The following is a 23,600-nucleotide window of genomic DNA, read 5'->3' on the forward strand; positions in this document are numbered from 1 at the left end:
ATGAAACCGTTAACGGGGACGATTTTCATTGGGTTTGCCAGAACGGTCATACGCCTTTCTGTCTGCTCTTCAATCTTTTTTTCAGCATTCCTTCCCATTGAAATGTTCAGCTGCTCATGCTCTTTAAGTCCAAGCTTGAATCGCGCTTCCCACCAATTATTGTCTTTGCATTTCTCATCATTTCAAGTTATTCACTTGTCTTTCTCAACTCCCAAACGACTAATGATACAGGTAAGTTGAAAATTTTGTTCGTGAATATTGGGATGATACAGATAAGTTACAAATTTTGTTCGTGAGTATTGGAATTGCGTTGCTTGAACCCAACACAAGCTTATCCATTCCGAACATCATCAAGATTCTCAATTTGACCTCAAATCAATGTTCTTCCCAATTTTTATTTTTATTTTTTTAAACAAAGGAGGCAAGCTCAAATCAGTGTTACTTGGCAGAGTATGGTTTCTGATAAATTTGAGCTTTTCAAGCGCTTGAATTGATGCATTATGGAGGCTCATCGAGTTATTGGGTTGAGTTCGGGGGTGATACTCAGGTTGTTGAGCTGTGCTCAAGATGGGATCGTCTAGTTTGCAGCCCTCTGGTGAAATTTACCTTGAACCATTCTAATAAGTGAATTGGATGATTGAAAAGAAGATAATCTTCATCTAATTTAAGTTGCTTGCTTCAGCTTTTGGGCTTGTAAACTACACGCATGGAACAAGTTTATGCTCAAGGTCCATGCAATTCTTGCGTGGAGACTGTTATCATCTAAAGCATTTGCAGCCGGGTGTTGCATAGTGAATCTGTGATGAAGATGCAGGAAAGAAGTGGGCGAGATGCGTTCTTGCAACATTAAAATGTTCTTATAATTGGGAAAATATTACAGAAGATTTATAGTCCCTAGCATAAACATCTTTCATATGATTTACATGATATGCTAAATACGGAGTAAATTTTTAAAAAATTATGAAAGTCTGCAATTTTTGTCTGAAAATCAGAATGGCAGAACCAAGATATGGAAATCGGGACCAATGCTTTTCATGAGTCACATTGATTATTTCTCTAAGAAAACATATGGGCGGGGATTTTCAGCGAGTTTTTCAGCATTAGTGCAGGTCTTAATACATTGCAGATGATACAAAGTGGTGTTCGAACATGATGCCTCAGGTTTATCATATTTATGCTTACAATTTCGGAGTTTTGATTATCTCATTATGCCCGTGCCATCTATATTTGTTGCTTGCAACTTGTGTTTGGTAGAATTTTCTGAGTTGTAGATGTGACAAAATGGATGGGTAGCATAATGGGTCAAACAAGTTTTTTCTATTTAGGAGACTGATTTGTTGCCCAAAGTTTTGAAAGAAGGGAACACCTAATCTATTTGTAGTTGTATAACAATATAATTACTTTATGTCTAGCGTAGGCAATGAGCCCGAAAAAACATAAACGTAGCAATTTTCATATATATTTTGTACCAATATCGTCATTGTGGTAACAGAGTAGTAGTGGTGGTGGTGGCAGTGGTAGCATTGGTGACAGCTCCAGCGCTAGTGGTGATGAGGTGGATGATGATGGTAAAGATAAAAATAAAGCCGTTGAAGGGGATAAAAAGAAAGGAAAAAAAAAATTTAAAACGCGAGACCCACATAGCTCCTCACAAGCTCATCACTCTACTGAAGGAATCAAATTAATACACAACGGTAAGTGTGACAATGTCATTGGTTTTAAGGCGCAACCTATGGACAACCAATAACCCTAACCGATGCACTCATTGGGAGGGGTTTAATCAATAGTTTTGGATTTAAATTATAGCAAGTTACTTCATCAACTAAAACTATTATTATCTACTATTTTTTTTTTTTAATGGTAAATTTGGGTTCAATGACAAATATCTAATTTCAATACCATAAAACCTATTTTAGCATAAACCCATGTCATCATTTTTGGGATTATTTTTTCAAAATCAAAATTTGAACCAGAAAGCTCAGAGTCTTAAATTCCTCATAATATCAATCCATCAATTGATGGTTAGGCTAATATTTGAAAGATACTTTAATAAATTCACATATGTTAATTTGGTAAAAATCCATCCCATTTTGATACAATTTTCACAATAACTTATATCATGCCTTAAGTTTGAATTCACTTAATAAAATAGTAATTGATCAGCTTACCTGTTAATTGGTTGCTTTCTAAATTACATTTTCATCGTCCCAACAACATTAATTTACAAAGGTTTTGTTGTACTTTGTGTAAGTAGGTAACATCTATTTTTTATTGTATGGATTGATACATTTTCCAACCAAACATGTTATGGGGCATTCATTAATTTCATTGTGCTATTTTTTTAAATCAAGAAAATAGCTAGATTGGTCTAAATGCATACTTTGATCTAAATGCTAGTCCATCATGACAAGCTAAAATTATCATGGATTGCTGGTGAAACACTCTTTGGTAGTTGTCCACTTCAAATTTTGCTACTTTTTCATTGAAACAACAATACTTAAAATTTAAAAAGCTCCACCGATAAAGAAAGATATATGGAAAGACGCACATAATTAATTTTTGCTTTCGTTTTAAGAGTTCTAAAGTGCGTATTCATTTTGTTTTTCGCTTATTTGGAGCTAAAAAGTAAGTAGTAGTACATAACATTTGTATATATATACGAGCATGGTATCCGCGTTATGCGGCGGCGGTGGTGTAGAAGACGGGCTAGTGGTGGCGGTAATGGTACTGTTGGTAGTGGTGGCGGTGTCAAGTGGTGTAGGTTGATGTAATTGTGATAGTGAAAAGTTATAGAAGATAAGAGTTTAAAGTGTTAACTATTAAAATAAGGGTTTATAGTGTAAATTAATTAATTAAAGGCAAAGTTGGTAATTTATAAAACACTTTCCATAGTGGGTTTTTATTAAGGGACAATTTGGTAAATTCCCCTATGACATTTGAGTAACTATTTCTAAAAATGGAAAGGGTGATAATCTTTATATAAGAGTATAGATATATATTCAATTAAGTTTTTAATCTTATACAATAACAAGTCTTTGTGAAAAACAATAACCATAACTATATGAAAATATTATAAGAAATACCTAAAAGAGACATTAGTAACCACAAAAACTAAAGATTAACGAATGATAGTTGCAAGTAATTCCCAGCTAGGTTATGTCAACTATATGTTAAGACACTAATTAAGTTATGAAATAAAACTTAAAACTTTGAGAATTAAGAGGGTCCTCTAATCACTCTACCAAACTGAAAACTTTGAACTCAATCTTGTGAGTAAAAAAATGTGATGGAGTTTTCATTACAACTAGAATCATTATATCTTCATCACAAAGCATGCATATTCAACTCAACACCCTTTACCTCTATTATAACTAACTCCATCTACGTACGTTCTTCTAACCAAATTTATCACACACGATCTTCGATTCTTAAACACCAACATATACCACTTGTTAATCCATCATTTCTATCCGTTTGGTCTCACTATGATGATGAAAGATCGAATGGAGCGTCTTGTAGCTTTTCCCTTTGCTACCGCTTGTGTCTCTGCATCTAGTGTCGCGGTTTGTGTGCAACATGGTAGAAGATCAAAGGAAGATATTGATTTTTCTCATATGGGTATATATCTTTACATCTTGCTCCAATACGACATGTAGTGTAGTTTTTGTGTATGCTTAATTGATTTTCGTGTAACATACCAACCAATCAATTTTTAGCATTTGAATAGGTACTTTGCTCACTTGTATAGGTATAATGGATATTAATATATCCTATCAGTTGATCTTAGCTTAATCTAAAGATAATATTAGGGCTTATTAATTAGGATTAGCTTAGTAATTAGTTTCCAATAATCATAGATCATCTGATAAATAAATCGTGACAAAATGGCTTTTGAAACATCGCACGTATGTATATACGTATATATGGCCATATATCGTGACAGCTTAACCTTTTGTGTGACGAGTGTCAGACCCGCGACTATAGTAAAAAAAGGCATTATTAAACTTTAAGTGGTAAATAGTTGTTTTTATTCTTGTATTGTAATAGATTGAAGAAAATTAAAAAATTAATAGCTGTTTTTATTCTTGTATTGTAAAGAAAGGAAAGAAAAATATTTTAATGTAATTGTCTCGTATAAACTTAATTATTTTGTACATTTAGAAAACAAAAAAAAATAAAATCATATATAACATTGTTATATCGGTTTATGCTAGACCATAAACTATATATTTTGGTCTTTGGTGCCACAAAATACAAGATTGTAAAAAATACTTATGTTTTATCCATATATCTTTGTAGTGTGTAGATCATTTGACACAACCAAGGATCCAAAAGTCGAAGAAGGGGAATCGGGCGAAAATATTATGAAGAGCTCATTTAAGTTCACGTCACTTTCAAAACCAAGTGTCTCTATTAGGCTTCAAAGACTCACCAAGACCATCAAGAATTTATCTCAATCACTTGGTAAGCTAACCTTTATGATTTAGTGACATTAGAGTTATCTTTAATTTCCTTGATCCGGTCTAAAGTCGTTTTTTTCATTATCTTACTAGCTATTATAAAAAATGTCATAAAATGATATCACTTGCAAGATAACAAATTATAATAAAATTACGGAAACTACAACAAGAACCCTTAATCGTTTGGCAATAAAAAGTACTAGATATATAATCAATAAAAATCAATTTATCATTTCGGAAAAAAAAGTAAGAAGTGTTAATTAATTTGAAAACAATCAAGTACTTAATTTCAAATTAAATTGGTCTATTTGTTACGCTTTTACCTTACGTTCATAAAAACGTCAGCTTAATTTAACAATTAGAGTTATGACAGGGGTTAAGGAAGAGATGGGTGAAGTAGAAATGGAGATGGAAATAGGGGTTCCAACTGACGTAAAGCATGTTGCCCATGTTGGATTTGATGGATCTGTAACCTCGGAAGCAGCCAACCATCAAGGGACGAACCTCACAGCCTCATCAGATTTTCTTGGTTTTTGCCCTATTTCCTTTGCACGGCTTGAGGAGCGGCTTGCCTTGTGTGTACCACTGGATACCGTACCTCAACGCATTATGGAACACATGCTATCCGAGGCTACAAACAAAACCAAAGCTAGTCTTATGGGATGAAAATGTATTCCATCATATATATTATTGTTCAAGCAAGCAATAATCATGTTTTGTTAATTTTGTGTGATGATATGATGTGATATCCTACATTTTTATTTATTTCAATGTGAGAAATCTATGAATTGAACTATCAGTTTAATATTATCTAAAAAGTCTATCTTTTGGATTAGTTGGTCATGTCTAGCAATATTTCGATTGATGACTTAGAAATTTATCCGTTTTATTCAACAAATTAATTAAACGTATACAGATAAACATACCCAACCCATCTAATTACTATACAAAGGGGAAAGACCGAAGATGGCGTTTTATACACTTTTATTTTATTATTATAACCCAAAAACTAAAATTCTAGAAGAAAAAGATGTAAACATTCAAAACTTTGACCGGTTTGAATCATAGTCAATCATTAACGTCCATCTAATTAAGATTCACTATTAAGATAAGGCGGGCTGTAGAACCTTCTTCGTCTTTTAGTCACAATTGTTCAAAGATTCTAAGGTCTTAGATGTAGACATCACATCACATGCATAATCTGGGATATGATTAAAGACCAAATTATTGCTATAACATTGGACCAATTTTGTAAAAATGATACAACTTTGTAAAAAAAAGACAATTATAAAAAGTTGTGTGTTAGTGACTTACCGTGGTTATACATATTAAAGCTTATGAATCTTAACCTAGAATTACAAAATGAAAGGTACTATATATTTGCATTATTGTTTGATGCATGTCTAGTTCAACGTCACGAGTCTACAAGCTTTTCTCATTTCAATGCTCGTCTTTCTAATCTTCGGTAGGCTCGTCCTTTGATTCTTCAGTAGGAGCATTTAGTCTTTTGATTAAAGTATGGGTCGTCATTAAACTGCTTAAAATATGATTAGTCATACATATGAACAAATGAGAGTATATTAATTAGATTAAATGACCCATTTAATTTAAATGTTTATAAAAGTATAACTACTCAATACACAAAGCAAGATAATCTTTATCTTTATCTTTATATATACTAAAAGGCAACTGATCTAACCCCAATTAACCAATCACATCGCTCAATTTCTCAAAATTAATTAAATCAACACATGTCTAAATTAATTTACACTTTTTGATTTTCCATCACCAATTTACACTTTTAACCCAATAAAAAAATAATTAATACTTTATTGTATAATATCTATCTAATAAATATACCTAAAATTTAGAAAGCTACAACATTTGGATTAATAGGAATAAATATTTATATAAATATCTTATTTTATATTATTAATTAATTGTAATCAAACTAATTGTAATATTGTTTTTATCAATAATTATAATCACACTATAATAAGGATAATCATTGTAGTTATTAGTAATCGGAATCAGACTATATTTAGGATACAAGTTCTTCTTATATAAACGGAACCCTACAAATAAAATCACAACACACGAAATCATTGAAAATCCCACAAACCAGCTGCTAATTTATTGTTTTTATCAACCATGGCTAATGAAATAATTTTTTTTTCAGACATCAATGAAAACTCGATCAATTGTGTAATCAAAGTTATTGAGTTTCTAAAAGAGTTTATCCAGCCTTAATATGATTTAGCATTCAATATTTACATTTGAATATCTCAACCTTTTATTAAGTATATTTTTACACTTAACGTATAAATATTTTTTTTGTTATATATACTAATTCTTATATTGATAATTGTAAAACCCGTCTATTCGACACAGGTCTAAAATCTATTTAGTATTTTAAATCAAATTATATTTGGAATACAAAATCTTCTTATATAAATTGACACTACAAAAAAATTACCAATAAACAAAATTATTGAAAACCCCAAGAACTAGTTGTTATTTTTGAATGTCTCAATTTCTTTTTAAATATATTTTTAAATTTAACGTATGAGTATTTGTTTGTTCCATAAACTAATTCTTATACTGATAATTTTGTAAAATCCGTGTATTTGACACGGGTCTAAAATCTAGTATATATATTATTCTTAATGATTAAGTCTTATGAATTTTTATTATATTGGTGTTTTTAAAATTTTATCCTATTTCATTAGAGATGTCATTTGATATACTTTTGATGAATTTTTAAATCCGAGTACGAAGTTCGTACTTGATGAATTTTTAAATCCGAGTACGAAGTTTGTACGGTTAAGGCATTTGGCTATCACGTTCTATAACTTATCACCTTCTATGACCTATCACCTCCACCATCTCACCGGGTACTATTGCTCCTTAAAGTTAAACCAAACTAATAAAATACAGTAGTAAATACAAAGAAAGAAAAAAAAATACTCGTACGAAGTTAGAGTTATGATGAAATATCGTTTCGAGAAACCAACGTTCACATAACAACTGACGTCACCTCGTCTCCTTTTTCCTTCCCTTTTCCTACCCTTTACACATGTATACGAATACAAATTCTTACAAATCATGATGCATTCCCAATTTCAATTTCAATTATAGCAGCAGCACGGCCTAAACAATTTTCTAATGATCTTTCTGATCGTCATGAACCACCAATCAGAAGAAAATCCCAAACAACTACTTCACGGCGACGGCGGTGATAATGACGGTGCCGGCGGAATGGCCAACCATCCTCCGATCAACTTCGCCACCGTCGAAGATCGAATTTATAGATCCGGATTTCCTAAACCTGCCGACTTCCCTTTTCTCCAAACCCTAAACCTCAAATCTGTCATGTTAGTTTTTTTTTTTATATAATATAATTATTATTTGATGATATATATATATATATATATTTATTATATTCTAATAATAATATATTATATTATTTTTTTTATATGCAGATGTTTGTGTACTGAATCATATCCAAAAGAGAATTTGGATTTTTTGAATTCTAATAATATTCGCCTCTTTCAATTTGGTATCGATGGCACTAAGGTAATTTTATCTATTATTTTGGATTATTTTAAATAATTCTATTATTTAAATTATTTAATGGATTATATGAACTAATTATAGGATTTCTTCTACAATATAGTATTTTACATAGAAATGGAAAGGCAAACGGGCAAAACTAAGACGATTAAAAACTACATTCATCGATTAGTATGCATGACCCGTTGGACCCTTCCAAAATTAGAAGAAAACCAATGAAGTTTTTGTGAACTAAAAGCGAGCGTTCGAGTTGTTATAGATGCTTTCGAACTAATCATATATTGGAGCTTTGTAAATTTTTCGTTCTGTCGAGTTTATGCACATTGAGTATTCATTAGCTAGCGTGCGCTGCTCGTTTTGCCTTTCTGTTATATGTCTTAAATACAATCTTTGTGATCAAGTTATTTGGGTATATCATGTTTAGTTACTCTTTTTAGCTGCGTAGAGATAGTTACGTTACATGTGTTTATTATGTTTCTTAAGATGTTCTGTGATTGATATGAAGTTATCGACTTTAATTATAGATATATGCAGATTGGGCAAAAAAAAAAGACAGACAAGTAATGAATTTTGGTTTAATGATGTCCTCTAAATGAAAAGTTATTGTTTTTTCGTGCAGGATGCACCCATTCCCAAGAGTATTATTACTGAAGCTTTGAAGGTCTTAATTGGTAATAGACCGTCAACCTAACGTGTTACTTTTGATGTAAATTCTTCATCTTTCTGTTTTTCTCTTTAAGGCATTAATCATTTACGAACTATTTGTTACTTTGCAGATGTCAGAAATCATCCTGTTTTGATACACTGCAAACGTGGAAAAGTATGTCCCATATCCTCTTTTTTTTCTATTGCTGGTCAATATTGCTTTGGTCTAAATAATGCTTTTTGGGGGGTGTTTGGATATGCATTTAAAAGTAATAAACTGATTTTTGCAATTTAACGTTGGTGTCCCACTGTCTATCTCTGCTGCTGATTATTATTTGAGGATCAAAATCGATTTGATCTTAGTTGAAACAAAGTTGTTTAGGAAAGGCTACAGTAAACTTATGTATATTCTTCCTTGAATAATCTGAAGTTGCGAATGAGTCAACACTATAAAAACTTATATTTACAACTTAAGCAGCAAAAGCAAGGCCAATTGGCTTAATACTATCTTTTACAAAATGTTATATTAGAAGTTTAGAACTCATAATTTGATTTTCAAGATATAAACACTATCCAAGAAGACCTCCAAACACCTTTTCATCGATTTTCAGTATTTCTTAATGTTTCTTGTGTATATGCCTTGTTCTAAAATATCACATCTATTTCATGATGGCAGCATCGAACTGGGTGTTTTGTTGGCTGCTTGAGGAAGCTACAGAATTGGTGTTTGTCTTCAGTTTTGGAGGAATACAAGCTTTATGCAGGCGAAAAATCAAGAGAAATGGATTTGAAATTTTTAGAGACGTATGATGTCACATACCTAAGACAGTGTCTTCATAGCATCATTTATCAGTATCATGGATACGGTTTTAAGAAGAGACGTTTGCTCTACACAGAAGATGTTCAGCATAAACCACGAATCAGCTCTGTTTAGGCCAAATCATCGTCCTTATAACAGACTTGTCGTGCATTCATTGTTTTTTTTCTTTTTTGACCCAGCAACGTTTTTTCCTTTCATTCTGGTAGGACATTGTGTAGTGTTGGTTCAAATATAAAAACCTCAACAACATTTATATTGGTTTCTTACTCAGTTTCGTTGAGGGAACTTATCTAGTGTTTTAGAAAGATATATACGTGTACATAGTATCGCTTATAGGGAAGAAATAGCACGAAAAGTATTAGTTGGCTATGCTATAGTCCCGAGAGCAACCGTCTGTAAATTAGGACTCCATGTCTGTCAAATGTTTGATCCTGTAATTCGTGAGCAATATTCTGATGTAATATTCTGCATTGCTGGAATAGAAAGAAAAATTGAAATCATACAAGCCACATTATGTTCTTATCCTTTCTGGAAAGTATCCTTTAAAAAGTATCTCAATGATTTTGTTTTATAGCATCTCATGGAAAGTCAACGTCGGAAAAACAAAATCGTGCAAGCCACATTTACACACATGCTTTTGGTCGAAATGGTTCACTATCGGCAATGTACTAGTAAACACATCTTGGTTTATAGTTGTTTTGGTTGACGAATTAGTTTGTCCCCAAAAAAATATCCCGATCATCAGGTTCTACGACTACAAAATGCAATGAGAGGTTAAGGCAAAGAAACCAAAGATTATTATCAATGAAACCAATCGATCATAAATCAACTGGTATCCTACCATGTGACCATGTAGGCCACCACAAGATGAAGACTGCAAGGTCACAGGTTCAAATCTTGCCAAAGACAAATTAAGAATATATTTTGTGCTTTGTGTGAGGATAGTGCTTCACCGAGCATGAGTTATATGTAGTGTGCGTTCTGGTTACCAAGATGGTACATAGGACTAGGGGTTCCCACCCATTTACCTTTTTTTTTTTTTTAATTAAACTATATGTCGTGGGTACCTATACTTTAGTTCAATTCGATTTTTCCAAAACTTGCCACTACCGAGTGGTAAGCAGCGTTGTATAAGTTCAAATACTTTTTCTCTAGAAACAAGAGGTCAATGAGCTCGATCTCCACTCCCTTCAATATTCGAAAGTTTTTTTGGAAACCTTTGTGTTGGGTAAAACTGTTTACAAATCACATGCCTTGTGGTAAAAGGGATTGGGTAACCGTTGATTTTATACCATGCATATTCATTCAACTATCACCAATTCAAGTATTCTAATGTTGCCTCTTTCAAGTTTTGAACACATCAATTATGGATAATGTTGGACAATCTTTCAATTGCTCGGTTGGTTCAGTTGTCAATCATATTGATGCAGAGGTTGTTAACTCGTATATTAGATATTTTCGCCAAGCAAATAATCTCGGCGCTTTTCAATAATGTCTAATTGGATTCTAAAGTATGCTTTGTTGGTGCTTTTAGTAATTGTAAACATTCACAGACTTGGATTGACAAGGGACATTTTCACCCTTTTTAAACCAGCTTCATTCGATTATGACTTGCCTCCCATTCAAGTCCGTAAAGGAAATGCCTTCTGCATATCTAAGTTCAAGGAATGCATATCAATTTAGTCCGTAAGGCCTCTCTTTATAGTATACTACTTCTAGCCACTTCTAACCCTATTCATCACTTCTAGACACACCAAGACACACCCCTCCTTATAACCTCCACTTCTAACACTATTCATCCATTATTATATTATTTTATTTTTATTTTTCACTAAATTAAACAAACACATTTTATTATAATTAAAACACATTTTATTATTAAAAAAACATCACAACACTTAAAAATAAAACATAAAACACATTAAAAATTCTTAAAAAAAACATTAAACACAACTTAAACCTACAAATTAAACCTAAGAATTAAAACACATTAAACTAAAAATACAAACTAAGCCTAGATATCCTTAAAATACGACCCGTACTTATCGATGAGGTTTTTACGCGTAGCCCTTATCTGCCCCAACTCGTCTTCATCTATGCCGGTAGGGATTGGCTGCTGCAATAGTGCGAAAGCCGCCCTGACCTGCTTACGGAAGCGACCATCCGCTCTCAGCTTCCGCTCCTCTTCTATTTTCTTCCTATCCTCGTCAATTTTTCTCATCTGCTCTTATTGCAAGAAGAGCATTCGATCAAGCGTGTTCAAGCCCTATTCTAACCCACTCGAACCACCACGGCTAGAAGTGGCATCTGAACCACTTGAAATTTTCCGGCTAACATTACAACCCATAGGTCTACGAATTGGGTCGTCTCCAAACAACCGGTCTGTCGCCACATCCAGGTCCACATTCGACTGCCCCAAATCAACATAATCACTCACGCCTCGTCTGGGAATACTATGTTCTTGCCAAAAGGCGAGACAGTCCTTCAGCACCTCGTAACACGCCTCAAACTGATACTTGGGTCTTGTTCCATTTTCCTTGTAACTGACTTTTGTTTCGTTCTCCGGCAGGGGGGGGGGTTGGTTGTACCATTTGATCACTTTACGCCAAAACATTGTCTCATCTTGGCTAATACCAAAAGATGAGTCTTGTGAAGCATGTGTCCACACCCTGGACAACAAAACACATTCGTCTATGGGCCACTTAGCCTTCTCAGCTGCAACCACCCGTTTTTTTGTCACTCGCCTGGGCGGTGCAGGAACTTCTCGAACTTCTTCTTCCTCTGCAGATGCGACACTAGTTTGTGCCGGTTGTGAAGAAGTCTCACCTACAGGCTTCTGGTAGGACCCACTCGCAGCCTGAAATTGGTTAAAATGTTGCAGCAACAGGAACAACTGAAACTGTTCGTTAATCGTTGGCGTACCTAACAAGCTCGTAAACGATTGGTTCTTTGCACCAAAGTTGCTAGAGGTCCCCGCCATATTAGACGACGAGATGGAGGGGGAGATCCCACTGGTGGAAGGGGTCCCAAACCTAGAAGCGACTCAAAATCATCCATGACATTTTGGTATTAAGCAGGGTTTTGGTATTGGTTTGTGTTTTGGGTTTATTTTTGATTTTCGTTTTCGATTTGGTTTGCAAGATTTTTGTTTTTCCTAGGCATTTTGATTGATGAAATGTTGAGAGAAATATGTGCATTTGAGTAAGAAATTGGAAAATCGAAGTAAATGTGAAGAAATGGTGGTGAAATGGTATTGTTTAAATAGGAGAAAAAAAATTAAAAAATGAAGAGGAGGAGCGTCTTCATCAAACTAGCCGTTGCTAGTTTTGAAAAAAAAAAAGTTTTCTTTTTAATTAAACAAGCTTTCACTCGATTCGGGCCCCACATTTCATCAGTTTTGTGCGTCCAAAAACAGAAGTAGAGCACCAGACGCCGACCAGACGTGGTTGGTGCTTATAACGTCTACACCATGGGGTGCGTTGGACGCGGGCTAGACGCAGGGCGGAAGCCCTATAAGGACCGGTCTAAGTTGCCATAGTTGTTGACTCGTGATTTTTAACTCGACTTGAAACATGATTTTTTGACTTGTGACCTGGCTTGTAAAAGTTAAGACATTTTAAATCTAAAATAATATAGTATAGTTATATGTATGCGACATTTTTAGAAATACGATATAAGTTCATTATCTCAATAGATATACCAAAATACTACATATTAATTAATTTTGAGTCATAAACTTATAATTTATCTCTATATTAGCAATAAAAGGATCAAAACTACATAAACAACATACAAAATAATGTAGCAATAAATATAATATATAACCATATTATCAAACTACAATAATTATAAGTTTGCTACTCGTGACTCGGTCTAAATTCACACAACAACTGGTAAGAGTCCGGACAAAAACGAGTCGAAACCTTTTCGTGTAAATCAACTCGACTTGTGACTTGTAATAGTTTAACAACTATGCCTTCATGTGATTTGAATGCGACCTAAATGAGTTGATGGGTTCCAACATAACATAAGGGATCAAAAAGGTAATATTGGAAAGCTATAGATGAAACATGCAGTTTTGGACAAACCCAATGACCAAAATTGTATGAATTAACTCTAAACAAATACATAGTCAACGCATACGAATACAAAAAGTCAAAGATCTGAACATCAATTTCAATTATAGCCTTCTAAAAGAGTAATTGATCTTTGTGATCGTCATAATGATCGACCGACCAGAAAAACCACGCAACCATCCTCCGATCAACTTCGCCACCGTGGAAGATGGAATTTATAGATCCGGATTTCCTGAACCTGCCAACTTCCCTTTTCTCCAAACCCTAAACCTCAAATCTGTCATGTTAGTTTTCTTTTTTATAATTATTTATAGAATATTTTCTCGAATTTATATATATCTTTATTATATTATAAAAAAAATAACAATATAATTGATATATATATATATATATATATATATATGTTATGTTTTTTTATGCAGATTTTTGTGCAAAGAATCATACCCAAAAGAGAATTTGGAAATTTTGAATTCGCATAATATTAACCTCTTTCAATTTGGTATCGATGGCCATGAGGTAATTTTCATCTATTTTCTTTTTTATTAAACTATTATTTGAATTATTTGAACTAGGTGTGTATTTGTATGTTTATTGTATAATAATCCCTTACAGATGCAATATAATAATGTCTTTTACTGCAATAAGAAAGAAAAGTAAATAAAGGTTCTGTAAATTAAATGCGCTTTTTCAGGTTGTTTTATAGGCTTTCCAAACGTTAGTTAATTCAGAAATTTACAAGTTTACAAGTTTTTTGGTCTGTCGGTTATAAAACCGAGTATTCATGAGCAAGCAACATGTCAACTCTGTTAAGCGTCTTTGATACATTTTTTGTGATTAAGTTGTTTGGATATATCATGTTTCGTCACTTTCTTTAACGGCTTAGAGATAGTTACTTTACATGTGTTTATGACGATAGCTTATTATGTTTCTTAGCATGTTTGTGATTGATACGAATCAATTTAATCTTAGATATATAGATGGGGCAAAAAGACATGATGAATCTTAGTTTCATGGCGTCCTCTAAAATGCAATGTTATGGTCTTTTTGTGCAGAAAGCGCACATTCCCAAGCGTATCATATCAGAAGCTCTGAAGGTTTTAATTGGTAATGGACCGTCAACATTAACGTGTTACTATTAACATACGTTTAGTTGTAGAAAATGTTTTTTAGTTTTCCATTTCTAATTTTCTAAAAATGGAAGGAGTTTTCCATCTCTAGAAAACAAATGAAAATTTTTGAAAACGCGTTCAAAACTAAAAAACATTATTTTCATTTTCCTTATTAAAAAAGATGTTACAATATACTTGGTTTAGAGGGAGGTTTAGGGTCGGGTGGGGGCAGGGGGGTGACGGGGTGGGGGCGAGGGATGACGGGGGGCATGGACAGGGGCGTAGGTGAGAGTTTATATAATTTGAGGTTTTCAAAATTTTAGAAAATAGAAAATGAAAAGTGGAAAACAATCAAAAGGTGTTTTCTAATTTCCCATAGAAAAGTGGAAAACCAAGTTTTCTGTTTTCTTGGAAAACGGTTTTAGAAAACTATGATTTGAACGTGTTTCTTGTTTTCCATGTTTTCTTGAAAAATGAATATGGAAAATATGGGGTGTTTTCTCGAACTAAACGCGCCCATAAATACTATACCCTTTTTGTTTTAATCGTTTATCTACTAACTCGTATTTGTTATTTTGCAGATGACAGAAATCATCCTGTTTTGATACATTGCAAATGTGGAAAAGTATGTCATATGCGCTTTTTCTCTATGACTGGTTAATTTGGCTTTCATCTATAGAATGCTTTTTAGGGGGGTTTTGGATATGCATTGCATATTAACAAACTGACTTTTGCAATCTAACGCTGTAATATAGTTTTTAGTGTCCCTCTGTCTACTTCCGGTCATGATTATTATTTGAGGATCTAAGGGCCCGTTTGGTTGTAGAAAATGTTTTCTAGTTTTTCAATTCTAGTTTTCTAGAAAATGAAAGGGATTTTTATTTTCTAGAAAACAAATAAAAATTTTAAAAACGCGTTCTAATTAGAAAACTAGAAAAAATGTTAGAGATGTGAGGGGAGACGGAGTATTGAAATGAAAAATGGAAAACAAGAAAAAGATGTTTTCAAGTTTTCTATGGAAAAGTAGAAAACATTGTTTTTTGTTTTTTTGGAAAACATTCTTAGAAAACTATGATTAGAACGCGTTTTCTGTTTTCCATGTTTTCTTGGAAAACAAAAATGGAAAACAAGGGGTGTTTTCTGCAACCAAATGCCCCATAAATAATTTGTTCTTGGCCGAAAGAAAATTGTTTAGGAATGGCTAGAGTAAACTTATGTATATGCTTCCTTGAATAAAAACTCTAATTTAGTAATTTACAACTCAAGCAGCAAAAGTGGCTAAATACTGTCTTTTACAACAAGTTCTATTAGAACTCATTGTTTAATTTTTAAGCATCGCATTAACACCATTCAAGTACACCTCCAAACACCCTTTTAATGATTTCCAGTATTTCTTGTGTATATGGCTCGCTCTAAAATATCACATTTGTTTCACATGACAGCATCGAACTTTGTGTCTTGTTGGCTGCTTAAGGAAGCTTCAGAATTGGTCTTTGCCTTCGGTTTTGGAGGAATACAAGCTTTCTGCAGGCGAAAAATCGAGAGAAATTGATTTCAAATTTCTAGAGATGTATGACGTTACTTTTGTAAGGCAGTATCTTCATAGCATCATTTACCAGTATCATGGATATGGTTCCAAGAAGAGACGTCTGATGTACCAGAAGATGTTCAACATTAACCAAAAATCAGTTCTGTTTAGACCTAATCATCGTTCTTAAAACAGACTTATCTTGCGTTCATTGTGTTTTTAATCTTTTTTAGCCCATCAAGATTTTTGCCTTCCTCTTCTCTATGACATTGTATAGCGTTGATGAAATTTTTTTTGTCAAAAACCTTGATTATTGGGTTTTTTTTTACCTGGTTAGGGTCTGTAAATTAATACTCCATGTCCGTCAAACATTTGATCCTGTAATTCTATAACATTCTGATGTATAGCTCCTGCATTGTTGGAATAGTGGAAGTAATGAAATCATAAAGCCACGTTATGTTCGTATTCTTCTTAGAAAGTATCCTTTAAAATGCATCTCAATGATTTTGTTGATTAGTTTCTAGGGAGGTCAACGTGGAGAAAACCAAATTATGCAAGCCACATTTATACATATGCTTTCGTCCCATTGGATTCACCATCCGCAGTGTACTGGTATACGCATATCTTGGGTTCTACACGTTTATAGCCGCCGTTGACCACATAGTTACCAATAAATGTCTTGATTAATAGGTTTTACAACTACACAACGGAATGTTTCTCTTGAGAAGTCAGGGTGGGTTGAATCCTTTTCAACCCGTAGAAATAGTGTTATCTAATAAACAGCTGTTAAAATAAACAAAAGAAAAACTATGTCATGGGTACCTTTGTATCTCCAATCTAATTCAAGTTTTCGACAGTTGCCACTATCAAGTGTTCGTAAATCATGTCATCATAATGATAAGACATTCAAGTTATGAACACATCTATATTCTACCAAAATAATGCTTAGACAATCTCTCAATTGCTTGGGAAATTGTCCTTCAATGTTAAGTATTAAATGTCCAAAACCCAAGTACAATTGATCTAATCACTCTTTTTTTTGTCTATGTATCTCCCCAAGCCCTGCTTTAACAAATTGATGAAGGGGTTGTTTACTTGTATATTCTATTTTTGCCGCATCTAGGCTTTTGCACCTGTTCAAGTGATCTCTAATTGGATTCTAAAGTATGCTTTGTTGGTGTCCGTAGTCGCTGCCAAACATTCATGGACTCGGGTTGAAATGAACATTTACACTCATTTTTAAAACAACTGCCATTCGATTAGCAATCTCTTCATATCTACCTCCAAGAATGCACATCAATTCAGTCTTTTTCTTGCCATAAAAACCCCATTACCATCTACATGCTTTCATATAAACATCCTACCTGGCCACCACCATGTCTGCCTATGGCTTACTGCACAAAATTTCTGATTCTTCATCCTCCACTCTTCCCTACGGGACTTCAACCATACTCCTTCCACCTAATCTCACCAGACATCCACCGTGAATTGAAGGCCAAAAGTATAACCACAACTAGAAGTGGGCAAAAAATCCTGACCCAAACCAGCGAAAAACCCGAAACCGAACCCCGTCAAACCCGAGTTTGACCAAAATCGGTTCAGGTTTGGAAACCAGGCGGTTTGAACCCAATTTGTGCTTTCGGGTTTTCAAACTGGGTTTCGGGTCGGGTTTTGTATTTGGCAAAACAAAACACGATAAAACGGTCCACATTTGGCCCAAAACTTTATATAAAACCGGTTCGGATTGATTGGGTCAAACACGACACGGTAAACTTTAAATCTGTGATTGCTTTGTATTTCTGCATCCTGTTTTCCTCACCAAAACAAGAAACTCATCCTTCCTAGTGGCGTGTTGCTATTCATTCTTCAAACTTCAGTGATTAAAAACCATAATCGTGTGATAAAAACAAAATTGGGTAAATAACTTCACATTTACCTCAATGATCAGATTTTTTTACAGCATAGCCTGCTTCTCCCAATATGGTTATTTCACCACAAAATAATCAGTAAAATCAACCAGACACACCACTTCTCTATTATTTCCCTTTCTTTCTCCAACTCTCTACATTACCAGAAACTACAAGCTTACAGTAGCAAATTTAGGATAAAGTAACCACATAACGAGCTTGTGAAATACCACTAATGTCAACCCCCAAAATCAATAGCTTCTTTTTTACCATTATGTAAATAAGCAGCGGAAAAGATTTCTCAAAAAAATCATACAGGGATCCCAAAAGTAAACATAGATCTTTCAAATGTGACCTCAAAGATCTTAGTATGCATCAATGTTGAATCCTGTGATGCATGTCGAACAAAAAACAAGGAATTTCACTACAAGCTAAGAAAGTGACATGAAAACACAATGCAAAACTTCAAGCTCGACTACTATGTAACTCATATCAATGACCAACCCCCCATCATCTTTTATAGAGGAAAATATAAGGCAATCTCTACCCGAGTGTCTGGATGCTCCAACTGAAAATGATTATTACAAAGCTTACAGATTAGATTATTAGAAAAACCAAGGCAGTGATCAACGGATAGATGCTCAAAACAAAAATCATAACTAGTCTAGCCTAACAATGAAAACACTAATGCGACTTCAACTTATATTCGTCCACACATTCAAAATAACATGTAGTCTGTTTCTAGATTATCATGAACTGCACACTCCGGATATGACAAAAATTGATGTTCCGGATAAAGAGAAAACATAACTATTGAAATGTGTATAATCACCCAACTGAACTCGGCCAGTCCTATAGGTTAAAACACATACAAACAACCCTCAACTCAACCCTTCAAGAACACTATAATATGATTCAAAAATATACGAGTACAAGCTCGCAGGCACCAAAAAACACATAATATACACACACACACAAAGAGAGAATAACCATCAATACACCAAACAAACATCTAAATCAAGAACTCTGTACAAATACCGCTTGTTATTATAAACATTATCCAAAGCTTAAAAAACACTTGACAATTATCCACCATCCAATTAAAAAATCAGAGCAAAAATGGTAATCTACAAAATAGATTTAAAATGATCTTTATGCAGTCCAAGTTTACATTACAGTATACTTGGGCCCTGTAATTCTGTTAATCAACCAAAAGCTATTTCAATCAGAAGGAAACTGCATAACTGATCACATATTATCTGCCAAAAGGCTAAATCTTCAATCATAAAGAAAACTGCAGAACTGATCACATAACAGCATAGTCAGGTTTGTGGGATGATAAGTGACAACCACACGCCCAAAAGCAAAGGTATTTTCATGTCATATCCTAAAGCCCACTTCATCATAACAACAAATTCTCCTCCTAGGGGTATTCGATCACACTGCACCACCCTTAATTTAACGCGCCTTTAGGCTACGGATAGATTGGTTGGAATATGAGACCAGAAAAGTTATTTTTACCGGCTTATGAGGTATCAACTTGAACTTATTCTAAAGGTCATAAGCCGAATAAGGATGCACTACTTGATCTTATCCATTCTCGATTTTCCAATACATCAAATCATAAGCTAATCCAAAATACACTCATAATAACAACAACTGGACTATTATAAGCATAGATTAATAATAACAAACAAGCAACCAAACACAACATCATCATCCATCCATATCATCCAAAGACACAAACACAAAAAAGACAACAATTAGAAAGACACCTATCGTGAACTCTAAAGAAAAACTGCTGCTTATCATGAACATGATTAAAGTTCAAACCAAACAAACACAAACATTGCATGATTCAAAGTCAAACCAGATAAACACATAATAATTATCTACCATCTAAATAGGAAATCAGAGCAGAAAATCAGTCTAAAATGCAAATTTAACAAGCGCTTTACACGACACGGATTTTAGTCAAGCAAAAGCCCCAGGCAACACCTCTACAAGACAGAAATTTTATTTTCAATTCATTATCTTTACCCTAAAAACACGAAAACCAAATCTCTAATCAGATTAAACACCCACCTGATCAAATAACAATATAGTCAGACTTGCAGGCTATCACCTACCCGCCCATATCAGACACGTCACATATCCTAATTCCAGCTTCATAATACAAACCCGACCAAGAAAAAATTAACCAAACAAGCTCACCACACCTTTCTAACTACTTAGCAATTAGCATAGGTCACGAGATACATACGTATACATATATATGGAAGCAAGTATTCATTTCATATAGACATGTCACATATCCTAAATCCGGCCGATAACATCAAACAAACAAGCTCATCAAAACTCACTAACTAGTTAGCAATTCGTATAGACAACAAAATGCTTACATACATACATACATATAATATAAAACATAACATCATGATTATTCATAGCTTAGACAGTAATTATAGATTAAGCATCACATGATAAGATTAATAATAATAATAATAATAATAATAACAAACAGACACAACAACATCAGCATCCAAAGACACAGAAAAACACATGACAATTTAAAAAAAAAAACACAACTTAAACCGCCGCCAGCATCATCAGGCGGCCGACACAAACATACTTATAATAATAATAATAAATATTTTATTTCTTCAAACTGCCGCGAACACCGGGACGAGGTTTGGATTCAACTTGAGGAGCAAGAACAGCATGAAGATTAGTAACTTTGGATTCATCATAAGGAAGTTTAGGATGTTTGGATTCATGATGAATCTGCATAGTTTTGATATCAGGTGCTGTTATTTTGCAGTGTGGACATTCGAATTTCGCATGTCCGCCTTTTTCTTTTCCGGTTCGATCTGCCACGCCGGCTTTTCCTCCGCCTCTGTTTGTTGTTGCTGCGTCCACTTTTGCTTGGATTTCCTTCGCCGTGTGCTTCTTTGGCTTTGCTTTTCCGGTCATGATTGCTTGATTTTTAGGGTTTTTTTTTTCTTTTAGGGAAGAGAGGAGGAGAAGGATAATAATTGAGGAGGAAAAGAAATAAAAGGAAGAACCCTAATTGGTTGCGACGGTTTTTTTCATATATGACCCTCGGGAAATAGATGAGATAAATTAGTATCTCGTATAATGCGTGGATAAAATTGTGTGATAACTTAAAAATCGATATTCTTTTAATACATACAAGAGCACTTATCCGCGCGTTACAACGATGAGATGATGGGGTGATAGGTCATAGAGTGTTATAGCCAAATGTCTTAGCCGTACGGGCTCCGCCCTCGAATTTAAAAATTCGTCGAAAGTATATCGAATAACATCTCTAATGAAAGAACATGAAATTTTAAAAACACCCATATAAGTTTTATAATTTATCGATGTACGGTTTTTGAGATAAAAGATTTTAAACGAATTGAAGGAATAAATGATTTATAAATGAGAGAGAAAAAAGATGATTGGTTGAGATTTGATGAGAGAAAAATGGTGTTTAGTAATATATAATTGATAAAAAGGGCATTTTGGGAAAGTAAATGTTGAATTGAAATTTGAAACCATATTTGCTTTATAATATAATATAGATAAAAACATGTAAACATGCAGAAAAATTGTGTGATAAATTAAAAATATAGGGTTTGTTAATTGATGACATTAAAGACAAAGAATAATCAAAATTTTCTATTAGAAAAAACAAATTAAAACAAAAAACTGATAATAATAGATATACCATATACCAGATTAAAAGTAATTGGATGGAATATCCTTATCATTTGGTAGCTAACCAGGTTAGTATCTATGTAAGTCTCAACCACTTAATAATCCATTGATTATTTTAAGTCTTGCCACCCAAGATCCCTCCAGAGAAGTGACGGCTGGTGGCCACTGTGTCATTACAAAGAAGTGACGGCTGGTGGCCACTATGTCATTACCAAGTGGTTCTAAAATTTAGATATCGCGGATTATAAGAACAAACTTATAGAATAAAAATAGTCCTTGTCTTACACATAAAGAAACAACTACATATCATCTTTTAGTTAACAAAACAATACTAGTCTGAATTTTAATAATGAAAATTTATAACAAAACTTAACAGTAACACAATATTTAAGGGGGAAAAAAACCTTTTAATACTCTAGTGGCATACGTCTAACAAAAATATGCAACATATTGTGTATACCAAATATATATGTTGCGCCAACTTTACGATAACTACCACTTGTGCTTAGTGATCAAAATGTGATGCATACAACATAACATCCGCTATGTGTTGGCATCATAACCCTCCAACCTCATACTCGTTTCTGCCTCTCAACTTTATTTTTCTTTATTCACCAACCTAATTTGAAGCATCACCCAATCTTCAAACCCTTACTACAATTTTCATATTTACTTCTTTTGAAACTAAAAACCTACTATGTTTTAAATTAAACCATACTAAAGACTATATATTAATAAAAACGTTGTTTTTAATTGTTTAAAATAAAATTGAGGTGTAATAGAAATTGTTAGGGTTTGGTTGGGTTGGGCTAATAAAAAGTAACAATAAGGCCCAAAAAATGAGAGAAGCCCAAAATTATACATAAACATGTATTCTCCTATTCACTTGTATCTAGATGTGGGCAAAATATCGGAACCGATTCAGGTCAGGAACCGGTTCTGGTTAACCAAAGTGGAATCAGTTTTGACCTGAACCAGAACCGGTTCGGAACCGATTCTGGACCTTGAAAACCCGAACCGATGGAACCGAAAATATAGGTTCCGGATCGGTTCGGTTCCGAACCGATTCCAGAATCGGTTCCTAGTAATCTTTTTTTTTCCATAACTTAATGGGCTTTAAAGGCTAGTAACGACCGTTAGTGAGTGCATGGAAAAGTAGTTCAGTTCTTAATTGTCGTTAGGACCACTTTAACGACCGTTAAAGGTCTTTTTTTTATCATCGTAAATCGATTTTGGGCCACTTGATTGCTAATACACCGAGCCTTAAGTCCTCAAATACCTTCTTTTTCTTTTCTTTTTTTTTGAACGGCAGTGGTGATTGGACTCAGCGGCATGCCTCTTCATTGTCCGGTAAAGATCGACCACGTTAACAACACAGTCAATCCGAGGGCATGACTGGCGGTGGAAGTCCCACTACCGTTCTGGAGGAAACCAACTAAATGTTATAGAAAACCCCCATGCCCCACCTCATTGGCAAGAACTTCCCAATATTCCTTTCAAAGGTTTCGAACCATAAACATTGTCACCATTATCTACATACTTATTTCTAGACAACCCGATTATCACTTAAAGTCATAACATTACCCATGAACATTATCACTATTATTTAGATACTTGTTACTACCGTCTCATCTTACAAGTATTTTGTTCTAACCAGCTCGCCTTTACGTACTTTTCATTTTTCTATTATAATTCTCTACCAAGACATTCTTTATACCCTTTGACTTAATTCAATTCTATTGTCACATTATGACCGCAATAT

General features: G+C 33.8%; 4 protein-coding genes across 4 annotated transcripts; 3 read left to right on the plus strand and 1 right to left on the minus strand.

Annotated features, from left to right (window-relative positions):
• The first annotated feature begins 3,390 nt into the window (after positions 1–3,390).
• LOC122605832 (CRIB domain-containing protein RIC4-like) lies at positions 3,391–5,270 on the plus strand. Its single transcript, XM_043778788.1, has 3 exons — positions 3,391–3,618; positions 4,300–4,464; positions 4,834–5,270. Exons 1-3 carry the CDS (start codon positions 3,486–3,488, stop codon positions 5,124–5,126), a joined length of 591 nt encoding a protein of 196 aa, XP_043634723.1. The 5' UTR covers positions 3,391–3,485; the 3' UTR covers positions 5,127–5,270.
• A 2,191-nt stretch (positions 5,271–7,461) lies between these two features.
• LOC122604051 (tyrosine-protein phosphatase DSP3-like) lies at positions 7,462–9,998 on the plus strand. Its single transcript, XM_043776945.1, has 5 exons — positions 7,462–7,834; positions 7,943–8,036; positions 8,653–8,704; positions 8,810–8,853; positions 9,355–9,998. The coding sequence occupies exons 1-5, from the start codon at positions 7,626–7,628 to the stop codon at positions 9,610–9,612; spliced, it is 657 nt and encodes a 218-aa protein (XP_043632880.1). The 5' UTR covers positions 7,462–7,625; the 3' UTR covers positions 9,613–9,998.
• Positions 9,999–13,608: 3,610 nt separating this feature from the next.
• On the plus strand, positions 13,609–16,676 carry LOC122605324 (tyrosine-protein phosphatase DSP3-like). The gene is made up of 5 exons (XM_043778250.1): positions 13,609–13,858; positions 13,997–14,090; positions 14,627–14,678; positions 15,265–15,308; positions 16,126–16,676. Exons 1-5 carry the CDS (start codon positions 13,722–13,724, stop codon positions 16,399–16,401), a joined length of 603 nt encoding a protein of 200 aa, XP_043634185.1. The 5' UTR covers positions 13,609–13,721; the 3' UTR covers positions 16,402–16,676.
• Positions 16,677–20,501: 3,825 nt separating this feature from the next.
• Positions 20,502–21,223, minus strand: LOC122604458 (protein METHYLENE BLUE SENSITIVITY 1). The gene has a single exon (XM_043777351.1). It carries the CDS (start codon positions 21,089–21,091, stop codon positions 20,774–20,776), a length of 318 nt encoding a protein of 105 aa, XP_043633286.1. The 5' UTR covers positions 21,092–21,223; the 3' UTR covers positions 20,502–20,773.
• Positions 21,224–23,600: the final 2,377 nt, after the last annotated feature.

The sequence above is a fragment of the Erigeron canadensis genome, chromosome 6 (genome assembly GCF_010389155.1).
Source record: "Erigeron canadensis isolate Cc75 chromosome 6, C_canadensis_v1, whole genome shotgun sequence".
Lineage (NCBI taxonomy): Eukaryota > Viridiplantae > Streptophyta > Magnoliopsida > Asterales > Asteraceae > Erigeron > Erigeron canadensis.